This window comes from Nesoenas mayeri (assembly GCF_963082525.1).
Source record: "Nesoenas mayeri genome assembly, chromosome: 16".
In the NCBI taxonomy this organism is placed as follows: Eukaryota; Metazoa; Chordata; class Aves; order Columbiformes; family Columbidae; genus Nesoenas; species Nesoenas mayeri.
In genome coordinates this window covers 3,497,818-3,514,048 of record NC_137562.1, presented here as the reverse complement: position 1 = coordinate 3,514,048, position 16,231 = coordinate 3,497,818, and the positions used below count along the sequence as shown (strand labels likewise).

At 52.2% G+C, this 16,231-nt stretch overlaps 1 protein-coding gene across 1 annotated transcript; it reads left to right on the top strand.

Annotated features, from left to right (window-relative positions):
* Window positions 1-4,138: 4,138 nt before the first annotated feature.
* On the top strand, window positions 4,139-12,374 carry RALY (RALY heterogeneous nuclear ribonucleoprotein; the record flags this gene model as incomplete). The annotated part of the gene is given in 7 exon segments (XM_080354669.1): window positions 4,139-4,306; window positions 4,757-4,806; window positions 5,363-5,507; window positions 5,511-5,523; window positions 6,251-6,364; window positions 6,828-6,973; window positions 12,330-12,374. Coding segments are annotated over 7 exon segments (681 nt in total).
* Window positions 12,375-16,231: the final 3,857 nt, after the last annotated feature.

The window sequence follows — 16,231 nt, the reverse complement described above, 5'->3', positions numbered from 1 at the left end:
GGCCGGGGCCTGATTTGGGGGATCAGCTTTAAGTCTGATCCAGCATTGTGGACAGGCTGTAAGAATGACTTCACCTGTTCCCATGGACACTGGCCATCCCGGGGATCGACATTCATAATAAAGATCTGCTTTTCCAGAATGACCTCGCTTAAGGTGTAACCATTCAGCTAACCATGCCCACTCCTCTGGTATGCTTTCAGCTATTGGGCTAGAAAGTCAGCTTGTTGGTTCCATTTGGCAGTGGGGGGTTCCATCTTTTGCATGTCCTTTTACCCAGCCCACACTCGAAGGTTGTGACCTGCCTATTTCTAATAGTCTTTGCCCATTTTCAGCTCTTCACACCCTGGTGCGATTTACTTCCCACTGGTTGGATTCCCATTGGCATATCCATTCAGTTGCACCCTTATAGCTTGCATAGGAATCCATGTAAACCGCGGAGGCTCCTCCTTCTGCTGCTAATAAGAGAGCACGTAGTTCTCCTACTTGAGCACTACCTTCCCCCTCCTCTGTTATTCTTTTTCCTGTAGCAATCTCCAATGCTGCTGCCTTGTACTGCCAGTTTGCCCCTACCCGATGGGCTGATGCATCAGTGAACCAGACTCCTTGTGTGTCTGAGTCCTGAGTTAGCTCAGGTGCTTCTTTAATTGGGGAGGGCTTATAAGGCAGGCTCAGCAGGACTGGATCAGCGTTCACAGGTTGTTGAAGTTTTGAAACTTTTACAGAACCCTCTTTCAGTAGTAACAATTTACTAACTCCCTCTTAATAGGTGTACCATTTTCATACCGTTGCTTTCTGTGCCACCCCCTGGGGGATGTGACCCTTTAAGGATTGAATTTAACAGAGGAAAAGGGCCTTGTACAATAACTTCCTATGATGTACACAGCTCCTCTGCCTCCTTAACTGCTCAGGTAAGTGAGAGAAGCCCCTTTTCCCACTCCGAATATCATTGTTCAGCTCCCTTAAATGCGGTGGAAGAGAACAACTAAGGTCTAGCTGGCCCTATTGGCCCCCTTTGGAATATACCACAATAGGAAGCATGTTCTGCAAACCCCCATTCCACTCTCAGTGGGTCTTGTGGATGCAGTGCGCCCAGTTTCTGATAGGCTTTAAGTTCATCTTTTAGAACATTAAGGGCCTCTATATGTTGTAGAGTCCAATCCCATTTCTTGGTTTTTTGGAGTAAGTCATATAGGGGACGGGCAATCACTGAAAATCCTGGGATATGCTTTCTCCAGTACCCTAATGTACCAACAGGTATTGCAAGTCTGCTTTGCTGTTTGGGGTGTGCCCCTTTTCTATAGTAACCGGGACATCATCAGGCACTGCTATGGCTCCCCCTCTCCACCAAGCCCCTAGGAATTCAACTTCCTGGCTGGCACCCTGGCACTTGGACAGTGGAATATCTGATCCATTCTGTGTTAAAAACTTCCAAAGAGTTCCTGCTACTTGCCCCACCTGTTCCTTATTGTCTCCGCCCACTAGGATGTCATCTATATATTGATATATATAGAATGCCCAGATACCTGTACAGTGTCAATGAGTGCAGCAAGGGCATTGTGGGCAGTAGTAGGAGAGTGTTTGTACCCCTGAGGAAGCTGATTAAAAGTGTATTGCTTCCCTTCCAGGTAAAAGCGAATTGTGCCTTGTCTTCTTCCATTAGGGGAATCATGAAGAACATATGTTTGACATCCAAGGCAGCCGTCCATGGGTGGGCTGCTGCTTGTATTACAGTCACCACCGAGGATACGTTTGGGACGGCAGCTGTTAGGGGTGCAGTGTTATTATTCAGTTTTCGATAATCAAGTTAGGTGCCATCGCCCGTCAGGCTTGCGAACGGGCCAAACCGGAGAATTATAGGGAGAATGGGTGTGGCTAATTATTTGTCTTTTTTCAAGATCAGTAATAACCTCCGTAATGCCCCGTTTTGCTGCATTCGGCAGGGGGTATTGTGGAGTACAGGTTATTGTAGATGTAGGTAGAGCAGGAGCAATTTGCAAAATCCTAATGCCAGTAGTTCCTTTGAGCTGCAAGGGTGCAGGGGTAAGTGGCAATATTCTAATACGGGCTACCTCCGCTCTGTGGCTTCCAAAGCTCCAAATCCATTAGGTAAGCACCACCGTCTACCTGCCAAAATATCAAATCCCAATATGTTTGCCTTGTAAGGACTCAGGGCAACTTCCGCAGCCGTCATCTGCTTCTCCCCAGGCAGCAAAAGGTGGGTTTGAGCTAAAGGACATCTCTCTGCTACACTCGTTACCCCTACTATATTGATGGCTTTCCTTGATGGTTTAATCCCGAGTTTGTCAGCTTGCCGCCTGTTCAAAACACTGATTTGTGTGCCCCCGTCAATTAGAAATTTCACACTTATCCGCCTTGAACGGACGGGAATATGTATGTATGGCTCCTTATCACTGGACCATTGGCAAGAAAATACAAAGTGGGGTGGCCGGTCCTGTTTCCAATCCGCTTCTACTAGTTTTTTGGCTCCTTTGACTCCCTTTGGGAGGGTATGAAAGGGTTAATGTTTTGTTTGTCCTCAGGGAGGGGGGCGGTTACCGTTGCCTCCTCTCTGATTTTCCCTCTAAATATTCCACCAGCTCCTGTGTATGCTCAGTGGGAAGCTTATATAGCAGCGTCCGAGGCACCCCCATTGCAAACGCACGGTGCCAGGGGCTGCTCCAGTTTCTGGGACGGGGGGCAGCCCCAGAAGAGGCTCGGCTCGGCTCGGCTCGGCTTCCGGACCGTCCGGCTCCTGCACGGGCTGCCGCTCGGGTCTACACCACCAGCCCAGTAAGCTACACGAGATGTGATGGACTGATCACCGTCCGGACCATCACTTAAACATACCCTGGGCCCCAGAAGCCTGTGGCTTCGTCCTTACTCAATAATATTCTATCACCCCCGGTAAGTGAAACGCGCCAAAGATACTCAGCCTCCATCTCGCCCGGCTTGCGTGAGAATTTAGCTCCAATCCTGAATATGGTGTGCTGTGGGGAGCCGTGCGTGGATTTTTGCCTCGTCCTTCCGTATGTGTTTCAGTTCTAATAGGAGGACGCACGTCCTTTGCTTCTACTCCCCCTTCGTCAACACTGTTTTCAGAATCAGTATCTTTGCCGAGAAGCGGGGGGGCCGAGGGGCACACCTGAACTTGGGGACGCTAGGGGGAGCTCTTGTATTAATTATCAAAATCTCAAGTTTTTGTTCCAAAAAAACCAAGTTTCCGTTCTAACAAGCCAAATCTCTGTTCTAAACCATCCGATCGTATGCTTTGCCACAAAAAGTCCTGCTTTAGAGAGTCAGACTGTTCGCTTTGCCGCGGAAGGTTTTGCTTTAGGTCAGATTGCTCACTTTGTCGTGAAAGGTTTTCCTCCATTTGGAGCTTAAGTTTACACAGATCCTGTGCTACCTTAAGCAAACGGCCAGACTGAAACACACCGCCATGCACATTACTGCAAGACCCCAGGTTACTGCAGAGATATTACTCAATCCTCTAAATAATTCCTCCATATCTGATACCCTGCTCTGCTGCGCCAGAAATGTCATGAAGGCACCTCGAGGTTGGTTTAAGGGACAACAGGGTCCAACCCAAACTTTTATTCGGTAAAAAAAAGTGCAGCAGATTGACCAGTGGAAGATGGGGCTTTAGCACTCCAAAGTGACTTGAATAAAGGTTCGGATATCAGTTGAGTAAATCATTAAGGGGCCGCTGCTGGCAGGAGGCCGGTAAAGGCCAGATGGTGACTTTCGTGAATGTGCAAACCCTTGTTGTTGGGGTGACATCTGTCCTAACTCACCGGCAAACGGGCTCTGCAGGGGGACGCCTGGAAGGTTTTCCCGCGGGCGCCGCTGCCCCGTCCCCGGGTGGCTCCGGCGGGGCTGCTGGCGGGGCGGCTGTAACTGCACGGCGGTGTCGCAGGCTGGGGGTGTCGCAGGCTGGGGGTGTCGCAGGCTGGGGGTGTCACACGCGTCGGGCTCTGCAGCATCTCCTGCCCGCGCCGCCGTCACCGGGCCTAGAGCGCCACCTAGCGGCGCGGGAAGGGACCGGTCCGGGGCGGGGCGGGGCCGGGAACGGGCGGGGCCGAGAACGGGCGGGGCGGGGCGGGGCGGGGGCGGGAAGGGGCGGGGCGGGAACGGGCCGATGGCGGGAACGCGCAGCCCGGCGGCGGGGCGGGCCGGGCACTGCCAAGGTTGTTTTGTGGAGCAGAGCGAGCTGCCCACCGCACCGTGGCGCTGGTGGCTTCTCCGCACCAGGGACACGCATGAGCGCCGCTGGCCGCTGGGGACCCCTCGTTCCTCGGTGTCCCCGGTACCGGCGGGGCCGGGCCGGCTGCTCGTGCCCAGCACGGACCTTTCACAGGAGAGCAGGAGCTGAATGCAAACACAGCAGGGACTTGGCTGTGTGCCGCCTCCAAACACCCCGGCCAGGGATTTAGGTCTTTCAAAGGCCGTCTTATGGTAATGGGCACTACCGTGTTGCAGATGGTCTTTATCTTCCTCAAATAGCATCCAGAATTTCCTACAGAATTAGTCTCTTAATACAAGCTTCTGTTCAGAGTCCCAGCAGCCTTGACCTGGCTATGCTGGTCCAGGTGGCTCTAGGTTGCCTGATACGTCACGTTTAAGGTGGTGTTTCTGTAAGGTGTCGCACTCCCACAGTGCTGAATGCTCAGGGATGCGCTGCTCCTGTGGCTGTACCGGCTCGTGGAGTTTCACTAGACTCCATGAACTAACTCACAGTTTCTCCCTCCTCCCCCAGATCATGAAACAGGGGAAAAGGAACTTTCTTCAGATGAGTCCCAAGTGCTGGTTTGTCTCCAGGAAAGGACCAAATCCTCTCCTTGATGGTCTTCAGTCCTGTCACACTCAGCTGAGATCAGAAGAGGCTATCAGTTGAGTAAATTATTAAGGGGCAGCAACTAATACAACAGGAGGTCCACAGTGTGCATGCACGTGGCTTCACCAAAAACAATGCTGGAGCCGCCCCTCAGTCCGGGAAGAGTCCACACTTGCCTGAATACGGTGTGGGGTTATTTTAAAGGGGTACACGTAGTCGTATTGAGTACGGAAAGTGTACACTCGTGATTCTGCGAGGATTAATTTATAATACACTCGCAATCCTGCGAGGAGAAATACATGTGCAAATGTGCACGGAATGTTACACGTGCTTATGTGGAAGCACGGGAGGAAAATACACTCGCAACTGTGCGAGGAAATAATCACATTCAGGGGGAGATGGGGGACAGTGGGGTCTGGTGGCCGGGCTGTGCCCTGGCTCACCACCAGCTGCCTGGCTCTGTTTGTGGCACTGGTGGCTGGGGGTGCTGCGTGGCTGCTTCACACCCCATCCTGCCCCCGTCTCCAGGCTCTTAGAGTACCGGGGCCGGGTCTCTCCAGTGCCCAGGGTGGTCCCTGTGAAGTGGCCACAGGTCACCATCCCCCTCGTCCGACGTGTGAAGCCGACGCTCCCCGTCAAGCTCTTCGCTAGATCAGCCACCATCACCAACAGCTGAGCCAAGCTGAAGCGTGAGTCTGTGCGTGGGTGTGCAGGACGGTGTGGAGACGAGTGTGCATGTGGACATCCATCCGCAGCCAGTCACCCACAGGGCCAGGCGCTGCCACGGAAAACCTTAAAGAAACCCCAAAAACATAGAATCATAGAATCATTTTGGTTGGAAGAGACCCTCAAGATGATCAAGTCCAACCATAACCCACCCATGTCCCTGAGAACCTCATCTCTGTGTCTGTCCAGCCCTCCAGGGATGGTGACTCCAGCACTGCCCTGGGCAGCCTGTTCCAATGCCCCACAGCCCTTTGGGGAAGAAATTGTCCCCAGATCCAACCTCAACCTCCCCTGGCGCAACTTGAGGCCGTTTCCTCTGCTCCTGGCACTTGTTCCTGGGGAGCAGAGCCCGACCCCCCTGGCTCCAAGCTCCTTTCAGGCAGTTCAGAGATCAGAAGGTCTCCCCTCAGCTCCTGTTCTCCAGCTGAACCCCCAGGTCCCTCAGCCACTCCCCATCTGACAACAACAGCCCGGGCAGGGGCTGTTCGGAATCCCGCAGCTGCAGGTGCAGCAGAGGAAGGTTCAAGTAGAACCTGAGCATGCCACAGCCCAGTGTCAGCCTCCACAATATGCCTGAACAATGGACACACAGGCTCTTTTGGGGTGCCTATGACCACCCACAGCCCCCTCAGCCTTCCCTGCTCTGCAGGACACCGAATGCCTTTTTTTCCTTCTTTCTTTCCTCCCAAGTGAAGCGCAGCGAGCTGCAAACAATCAAAATGGAGCTGACACAAATCAAATCCAACATCGATGCTCTCCTGGGCCAACTGGAGCAGATCGCTGAAGAACAGAAGTTGTCCACAGGTCAGTTGGATGCTCACCGATGCCTGGAAATGGGCAATGAGCACAGGGATGTGCCCTGCAGAGCTGGCCAGGAAAACATCACAGCTTAGAGCATCCTCCAGGCTCTGGTAGGGAAGTGTCAATCCCCAACTCCCAGGGTGGAATCACAGGCCAAAATTACATGCCAAAATTCCCTAGATTATAATGAGATTTTGTTTTCCTTTTGTCATATAGTTTGTATTCTTTTTAGTTTGCTTTTTTGTTCTATTATTCTATTCTATCTTCCTCCCATGCTCCGGAGCGCTGCAGAACAATATCCTGCTCTGCCCTCTCTGGGGCTGCTTTCAGGCAGCTTTGTCAAAGTCAGCAAAACTTCCCATTGCATTATTTACCTGCTAACTGAATTTGGGGGCGCACTGCATTAGTGTCACCAGGCTCCAGACATTGTCCCCCCATCCCCTGACCCTCGGCTCTCCTCTCTCAGAGGTATGGAAGAAGGCAGATGGCAGCAAAAGCAAAATCTCGCAGGAAGACACAGCATCAGAGGCCGAGGTCACCACGGAGGAGCCGCTGAATGGGGACGAAGGGGAGGAAGAGGGTCTCGCACAGGATGAGTGTGAAGATGAACTGGTAAGAGAGTTTGTGTAACGCATCCCTCCAGCGGAGGGAATTCAGTAATGGACCACTGTAACTTATTAAATCCCCAGAAAAATAGTTTTGCCTTCCTCAAAAGAAATCGTTGTACTTAAATCCTATGATTGTTCACAGCTTGTTCTTTCTAAGTGTTCTGCTGCCTGCAGAAACATTGACCTGGCAAATGCATGTGGACACGCCGAAGAAAAATGGTTGACTCTTGAAATTCTGACCACATTTATCCTTGATGTCACAACTCTTAATGAATGGTTAACACGAGTTGTTCTGCTCCTGAGCGATTCTGAGATGGATTGAAACATATGGCAAAGGCTGACCATGTTCTGTTAACTGCACTTTCCTACCAACCTGCCTTTGCAGTGTCATTTTGTCTAGACAGACATCACATGGCACAAACCTGCTTAGAAGGTCTGAGCAAGGCAGGACCGCAGGACCTTGCTCGGACTGCTGTGCGGGAGCTGCACATCCCTGGCGAGGGCAGCGCTTGAGCATCAGCATCCCTTTGTTCTTCCTCACCCCGTCATCGCTGGGGCGACCACACCGCCCTGCACAAGCACAGCACCCTTCCCTTGCCAAAAACCTCCTCAAACTCAAACCACTGCCCAGGTTGTTTGTGTTCTTCTGCTCTGCCCCACCTGAGTCATGATGGATGAGGGATCTGAATGGGGTCTTTCAGGTATTTCAGTTTCTGGGGCCTCGTAGGTGAAGTCCATGACCCCTGCTAAGACTAAGAAATGTTGAAAGGGAGACATCATAACACGCGCTATAAAGAAGAAAGGCAAAAGCTGGTCTCCCTCTCTGTGTCGATTAGGATGAGGAAGGCCAGGTCTGAATTCCATCAAGGGAAACACATGGTAGAAATCAGGGGGAAACTTGCTGATGCTAATGATCATAAAGCAGCACACAGCCTGTCAACAAAAAAATGTGGACTTTTCTGCCATTAGTGGGATAAGAGAGCAGAGTGAACAGACATCTGCTGGCAATGATTTGAGAAGAGCTGGTCCTCATTAGGAGCAGATGAACAAGATGACTATTTCAGCTCCCTTCTGTAACTCCCTGATCCTAAAGTATCACTGAGATCAGAAATATTTTACTGTCAACATCAGAGAGGCTCACGTGTGCTCTGCGTGGGGCAAGTCAATGTGTGCAGTTCATCTGCAGGGATGTTCTCTTAAACACTGCAGGGCGACTCAGAAAAGCCATTCTTCGTATTTTGCTCCTGACCTTACAACACTGAGGAGTTTTCAGTCCTGGGGAGCAACTCCTTTATCTCACAGCTTACACACGTCAGCATGGCCTTTACCACTTGCTGTCCATGGACATGGTGCCCACACCAGTCCCCAGAAACATTATTTACCCTTGGCTGTGGTGTCATGGTAGCAGAGCAGAAGTCACTCAGAACTCATCTAATAGTTTATTGAGTTCTAATCAGTAAATTTAGGTATGTAAAATATTTAATAAGTACAGATGGATTGGTGGTCAATACTCTGCTATTTACTATACTTGAAGTTTGTATGGGATATGAAAATTATCATGTAAGCTTACTATGCATATCTTAAATGTTACGTGTGTGCAAAAAAATGTCACTTGCGACCCCCTCGGTGTCTGGTGTCAGGTAAGGGATCTCTGAGCCTTGACAGACATCCCTATTCAAGGGGGAATGGCCACCGTGCAGCCAGCTCACCAGCCTTGACAGCTGCAGATATTTATAGCATAAAGTGGCTGATTTGCAGTTAGATTTTCTACTGTGTTAATACAGTTTCAGATGCTTATCAGCCCAGACTCCAGCCAAACCATTTCGTTGTGGGTTTGGTGCTGAGTTCTCACTGGTAGCCTCACACAATAGAACTAACTGGTTAGACCTACTTGCTGAGCATCTGCCGAAGTTCACTTAGTTCAGACAGGAGGAGAGCATCTGTCACGAGTGGGAATGGCATCGTTTATGCAAGGCGGGAACCAGACCTGCTCACGCTTGGGCAGTACCCAGCACAGTACCCTGCCATGAACCTCTTCCCTGTGGTGATAAGTGGGGAAGATCCAGGTGGATTTGGGGGTCTAGATCTCATCTTCATGCTGTAGACAGCTGTAGGACATCTCCTGGGGAGCAGCAGGGCTGAGCATCCCTGTTCATAGCGGAGTTCACTGAACTAGAGCTCCCCTGAAAATGCCATGGCCAAGCAGGGTGATGCTTCACAGAGATGTCAACCCCAGCTGGGCCCAGGGGGTGCATTTTAGACCCCAAGGGAGTCAGGCACGCAACTTCCAGTGAAAATCAACAGGAGCTGAGCAAATACGTCCTTTCATACCCACTTCCAGAGCAAAGTTGGCTGCCCTGGTGTTGTGCACAAATCTCTGCTTGGCCTCGGTGAAGTTTCCAACATCACCTGGGGAAATCAAGTCCAAACTAGACACTGCAGCCCACAGGGAGAAGGACGAAGGGATCCCCCCCTCCTGGCATGAGTTTGTGCCCTTTTCAGAGAGGATGGGCAGCAAAGGCGTGCTGTGGAGGAAGGATCAAGTAGGTGATGCTTCCTTCCCCCAGGCTCTGCCACTAGGCTTAGGAACCTGGGAAGCCAGAAGACAGACCTGACCAGTGAGAACCAGGAAGAAAAGGAAGCACTGGGCACCTTGGCCTTTTCCATGTGCTTTGTCACCGGGTCCCTTGGTCCCCTGCACCACTGAGCAGTGAGCTTATGCTTTCCTTGGCCTTCCTGATGCTGCTGGTGGACCTGCAGATGCTCCTCTCACTCCATCACTGCAGAGGTGGGATGGCTCTATATTTCTCCTGGGTGGCTCAGCTCTGTTTTCCATCTTCTGGGTTCTGCCATTTTGTGTAGGAAAAACCTCATTTGGGAGCTTGCTGTTCATCCACACTGACCTCCGGCCACATCTGCCCAGCTGTCACCAAAACAGGCCATACTTGTGTCCTTGAAGATGACCCACCTGCCTTGGCAGTCTCCTATGGGATTTTGCCAAGCAGATCCCTGAACAACACAAAATCTGCTCTTAAATTCAGGGGTTTTGTTCTGCTCTTTACCTTGGTCACTTCTCTCAGGATATTCAGCTTCACAATCTCGTGGTCACTGCAGCCAAGACTTCTCTCAGTCTTCACATCTTGGACTTGTTCTTCCTTGGTCATCAGTAACAGCCCAGAAGAACGTCTCCCCTGGTCAGCTTGTCAGTCAGTTGCATCACAAAGTTGTTCTTGACACTCTTCAGAAATCTCCTGGGTTGCTTGCAGCCAGTCCTGCTGCCCTCCCACCAGACACCAGGGTGGTTGAAGTGCCCACGAGTTCAGGGGTCTGTGATCAGGAGGAGACTTCCTATGAGGTGGGCTGTACCAGGTGCCTGCCCTGGTGTCACCCGTGTTCATCTATCCCCTGATCATAGAATCACAGAATCCCAGAATGTCAGGGGTTGGAAGGGACCTGAAAAGCTCATCCAGCGCAATCCCCCCATGGAGCAGGAACACCCAGATGAGGTTACACAGGAAGGTGTCCAGGCGGGTTGGAATGTCTGCACAGAAGGAGACTCCACAACCCCCTGGGCAGCCTGGGCCAGGCTCTGCCACCCTCGCCAGGAACAAGTTTCTTCTCATCTTTAAGTGGAACCTCCTGTGTTCCAGTTTGCACCCATTGCCCCTTGTCCTGTCACTGGTTGTCACCAGAAGAGCCTGGCTCCATCCTCCTGACACTCCCCCTTTCCATATTGATCCCCAGGAACGAGTCCCCCCTCAGTGTCCTCTTGTCCAGCTCCAGAGCCCCAGCTCCCTCAGCCTTTCCTCACTCGGGAGATGCTCCACTCCCTGCAGCATCTTGGTGGCTGCGCTGGACTCTCTGCAGCAGTTCCCTGTCCTGCTGGAACTGAGGGGCCACAGCTGGACACAAGATTCCAGGTGTGGTCTCCCCATGGCAGAGCAGAGGGGCAGGAGAACCTCTCTGACCTACTGACCACCCTGCTTCTAATACCTCCTCCGTCACAAGCTTTCAGCTGAATCATCACCCATTGCAAGGCACATCCCAGTGCATCTGAGCTATTCCTTTGCTCAGAGCACGTTTCAGCTCACCCAGCTTTCCTGAAGAGCCGTTTCCCAGGCTGCTACCTGCTCTGTAATTGCAGAGAAGGAGCCTTTGTTCTGTTGCCAGAAGTCCCAAGCCTCCAGACTCCCCTCTCCTGGGAGTCTCCATCCACGGCTTCTTGTAGCACAGTCTCCAGGTGCCCCTTCTTCATGCTTTGCAATCCTGAGGCTTTTCCGCTGGAGGTCTCTGCAAAGACCCTCTTGGTCTCCCTGATTATAAAAATCTCTTTACCCGCAGTGCCAGCCCACTGCTGACCACATTGGGCCTGGGCTCCCTTGCTTTTCCTTTCGGATTACCTGGCATCCCCTGCAGACATCTCCTGGATTCCCATCTCTCAAATATTTACCACACAATTTGGCCTGTGCAGGAGATAAAATGCTACTAATTCTTCTCTCAATGATGCTGCATTGCAGAACGGCAACTTTCACATGCTGTGCTTTCAAACCGCTCTTGCGTGGGGAGTTGTTTGGCACACCAGCACAATTATTGTGGCCTTTGGAGAGATGAATATTATGAGTGTTATCATTCTGGGTGATGAGTTCTGCTGCAAACTGGGACCAGTTCCTGTTTCCAACAGCAGAGTCGTTACGCTGTGCATGATTTGCCATTGTGGACAGACTGCACCTCAGCACCTGTGAGCAGCCGCAGTAACGCGGGAATGCCTGTTCCCTCGTGTGGGCCATTCCTAGGTCCCCAATTAACTTTCCACAGTGCTACAAGAAGGCGTGAGCTGTGCAAGCACACCAGTAAATATTATGAAAGCGCTCAACGAGGATTTAACTTGGCCCTGCAGAAATTTGCAGCCAGACTAAGCATGGCAGCTCATGCCGTGGGCTCAGGACCTTGCCTGGGACCTGCCACTGGAGATGCTGACGCTGGTGTAGCCCAGATCAGACACCTGACTTTACACCAGGGAACACGGGCTGAGTTTCTTCCCAGTCCCTTTGAGGTTCAGCAGGAGCCAGACTTTAAAGTCCAAGAGGGAATCACACATCCTGGATCTGTTGGGCAGACCCCTGCCAGAATAAGGAGCCAGAGGAGATTTTGGGGTTTGTCTGGGACAGCGTCTGCCAGAAGACACATCCAGTGTCCCCATGAGGTGTGGTTTGTAGCTCATCCACTACGCTGAGCAATCCGTTCCTGTGAGCTGTCCCACCGCAGTGACAGCTGCTCACCGCACACCGGTGTCACGGTGTCCAGGCAGGGCAGGGGGGACACGTGGTGATTTACTATTTCTGGTTCCCTTTTCCCTCCAGGAGAACAGCCATTACACAGACGTGGAGGATGCCAGACTACAGTAACCAGGTACAGCTCGCACGCTGCTTTTTGAAGGCTGATCCTGAGCAAAAGCTGCCGTTCTGTGCATGTAGGGGTCAGGGGGTGCTGCTTCGGGAGATGCTGTTTTCCATTGATCCTCTGTGTTTTCCTAGCACTGAGCGTGGCCGCTGATCAGCCCCTCCCTCCCTTTCCTAGATCACAAGTCTTTGAAGTTCAAGGAAAATTATGTACCTCTTTTTCCACCTTCTCCATCTCCTCTCCAGAGCAGCAGTGAGCATCTGCGTGAGGAAAGCAGGAGGATAAAGCCTGTCCTGGCACGGTGAGCAAGACAAGCTGAATCAAAGTGCTGCTGTCATCTCTGCCTGGCATTCAAAAGGAGAAACCCGACCCGACATCTTCCACCCATCTGTAAAGCGAAGACAAAAGTCGTCATCCCAGTGAATCCCCACCACTCTGTGCGATGGATTTGGAGCTCTGCAGCAGCGGAGGCAGGAACCGAACCCTGCACAACCCATAACCACCACCGACTGGATAACAGGAGAGTGGTTGTGTCACCAAATGAGTCAGACATGTTACAGAGCTTTTTGTAGGAGAGGAGGGAGAAAAAAGCCTGACCTAATAAAGACATTCTTCCCTGTGCTGGGTGAGAGCCAGAGCATGTGCTGACTGGAGGAAAAGTACTGTCTCAGTTTGGACAATTTGTGTTCTCATGCTAAAGGTTGTGCTGAGGCTGTGGGGTGAGCTCTCCTCCCAGAATGGTCACCTCCGGTCGTGTCTCTTTTGCCCCATGAGCTGCCGCAGGTACCCGGTCACGTCCAGGCGGGAAGGAGTTGCTGCTGGTGCCTCTGCTGTGCTCTTTGCAGCTGCTTGGAGAGAGTGAAGGGGACAGGAGGCTGCCTGCAGGCAAGCAAGTGATCCCGAGCAGGAGGAGCAAAGCATACGTCATCTTCATTGGTTTGGGCTCCTCCTTCTCCTTTGGGAAACCACTACGTAAAGGCTGAACAGCTCTCTGCAGAGTGAGGGGGTGCAAGCACGTGTGGATTAGACCCTTTTCTTGGCCCAGCTGCTCCCTGGAAGGGATGTGATCCACTCGCTTCTCCAGCCCAGTGCCAGAGACGTCAGCCCCTTCCCCAGGGCGTCAGCATCTCCCCGTGCCACAGCCTCGCTGGGTCTTCACGCCAACCTGGCCCCCGGGAGAGCGGCACAGCAGCTCCTGCCTCCCCAGCCTGATTGGTAACGGTGAACACCCTGAGCACGATGCATGCGGGCGTGCAAGCGCCTCCCCTTCCTGCCCAAATTCCGGCTGCTTTTGACCCGTGCCACGTCCTGCGAGCAGAGGGCAGCAGCAGCCAGCATGCCTCTTGGCGTGGGAACCTCCTAACACCACAAGACCCAGGAAGGCTCTTGGCCTTTTCTCTTCTTGTTCCTTCCTCCTTCATGGGTTTATGCGTTTTTTCGGAGTTCAGGGGTGGGTGGGACTGAGACTCACATAGCACTGTATTCAGATCAGGTGTGTCCTGCCCATCTCCTCTTTTCCGCTTCAAAACACACATATCAGTGCTTTGAATCCGCAACAGTGTCCACACCTCCTCGGTCAAACTCTCCCACAAACCGTGTGCCCCCCCAGGTCTGTAGGGTGCTCTGAAGGGGACTCCTGCTTTCTGCTCCAGTGCTCAAAGCCGGACCTTGTCCACGGCATCGCTCTTTGAGGGGTGGAGGGGAAAACAGGTCCCAGGGCAAAGCTTGCCTCCCCGAGGGCCGTCCTGGAGCAGGCATGGCTCTTGAAGCACAAGGTTTTATTTGCATTTCTTAGTTTCAAATAATTAATGAGAGATTAAAGGGATAACCGTGCTTTCCCCTCCCTTTTTCCGGTTCCTGTACAACTGATCCATTGTGTTGTACTGAGCCTCTGTTTTCTAGTCTTTGAGAGATGAGCTGCAGTTTTTGCTATGAACGGACTGTGATGCTGATGTTTGGGAGAAAGGTGATCTTGTACATACAATCCTGTATAATAAAAGAAAGAAATCTAATTTGCTTGCACTCTCTTTCCTCTCTGTTATACATCCGTATAACTTGCACTTTTTTGCTCTATTTCAGACAAGTAATTCTTTCCCTTCCTAAGCTTCATCTCTGCCCCCAGGATTTGATTTCCCATACACAATGTATGTCCCACTGAGCTGAGTAAAATACCTGGATTCACAGGGGGTCTGGGACTTTTCCTCGGGAGGCCTGGAAACACTTTTAGTGCAGGAGAGCCGGGGAGAAATCCAGACCTTTAATCTCTGGATTTTGCACTGGTCCAGCTCATAACAGACTGGAAAAATGAGGCTGCTGTTCCAGTTTGCACAAGCCGACAGTGCTAATAAATGCTCCTTAAGCACAGTGTCTTCTGGCTGGGTCCCCATCCCCTCCTCAGCAGAGCAAAGCTCACACCGTGTTGCCAACCATGCACGTGTTCGCTGGAGTAACCGTCCAACCCTGGGACGTGTGGCAGCTGAGCTGTGTCTGGAGGCCACCAGTGACCACAAACCCTTTCAGTGCTTTGTAAGTTTCCAGTCCCAGAAAGCTGGCTGCGGAGCCTGGCCTGAGCCATCATCCAGCACTGGAGGGCATAGCTGCCTGTTTCATCTGTTCAAGTTCATGGTGAGACTGGGGATGCTTGAGCATCCATCCGTCCGTCCATCCATCCATCCATCCATCCATCCATCCATCCTTCATCAGTCACCAGTTCAAGGTGAGGAAAGCAGCGAGGTCAAACAGATGGCTGGACATCTTTGCAGCTGGGAAGAAGGAGGAAAGACTGAAGGGTGGGGAGCAGAAACTAAAAAGCGAATCAAAGCATTTGGCTATCAAGGTCAAACTCAGCCCGGCCTTAGGCCCGTTGAGCTGTGTATCTGGGCTCTGCCCAGGGCTCAGTGCCCCGGGGGCAGGCAGAGCGTCTCCCTGCACCACCCCCACCCAGCCCCTGCCTCCCCCAGATGCTCGGCCTGGCACTGGGTAACGGCAGGACCGTGTAGCTCATCAGCTTGAGGCCACCAGAGCATGGTGGAGGTCTCTGGGCAAACAACTGTTTTGACCTTGTTAATTCATAGACTAGAATAATTTCAGTTGGCAGAGACCCTCAGGATCATTGAGTCCAACCATAACCTAACCTGACTCTGGCACTGACCCATGTCCCTGAGAACCTCGACTAAACACCTTTTAAACCCCTCCAGGGATGGTGACTCCAGCACTGCCCTGGGCAGCCTGTTCTAATGCCCCACAGCCCTTTGGGGAAGAAATTGTTCCCAGATCCAACCTCAACCTCCCCTGGCGCAACTTGAGGCCGTTTCCTCTGCTCCTGGCGCTTGTTCCTGGGGAGCAGAGCCCGACCCCCCTGGCTCCAAGCTCCTTTCAGGCAGTTCAGAGATCAGAAGGTCTCCCCTCAGCTCCTGTTCTCCAGCTGAACCCCCAGGTCCCTCAACCGCTCCTCATAAGAGGACTGGTAATTAATTATCAATTATTAATTATAATTAACTATTTTGGGGGGAGAGCGGGGCAGTTTGGGAGCTCATATGCAGGACTCTGTAGGGTAATGAACTTTGCTATTGGCTGTAGATGGGGCCTCTATGGCATGAGGTTTGGGGCTTTCATGTTCACGGAGTTCTGTATGTGACCACCCACAAAATCTTCGCCTGAAGAGGCGAGGGCACAGCACAGGGTGGGAAGGGGAACACAGCACCCCTTTCACCCCTTAAGACCATCAAGAAGCTGCAAACTTCCTGCTGACTTCCCTGGGTCCATCAAGAGCAGAGCAGAGGAAGAGGAGGCGTCACCCCCAGTCGGGGGACAGAGAGGGACAGGGGGGAAAGGCAGATCCCACCGCAGAGGCAGGAGGCAC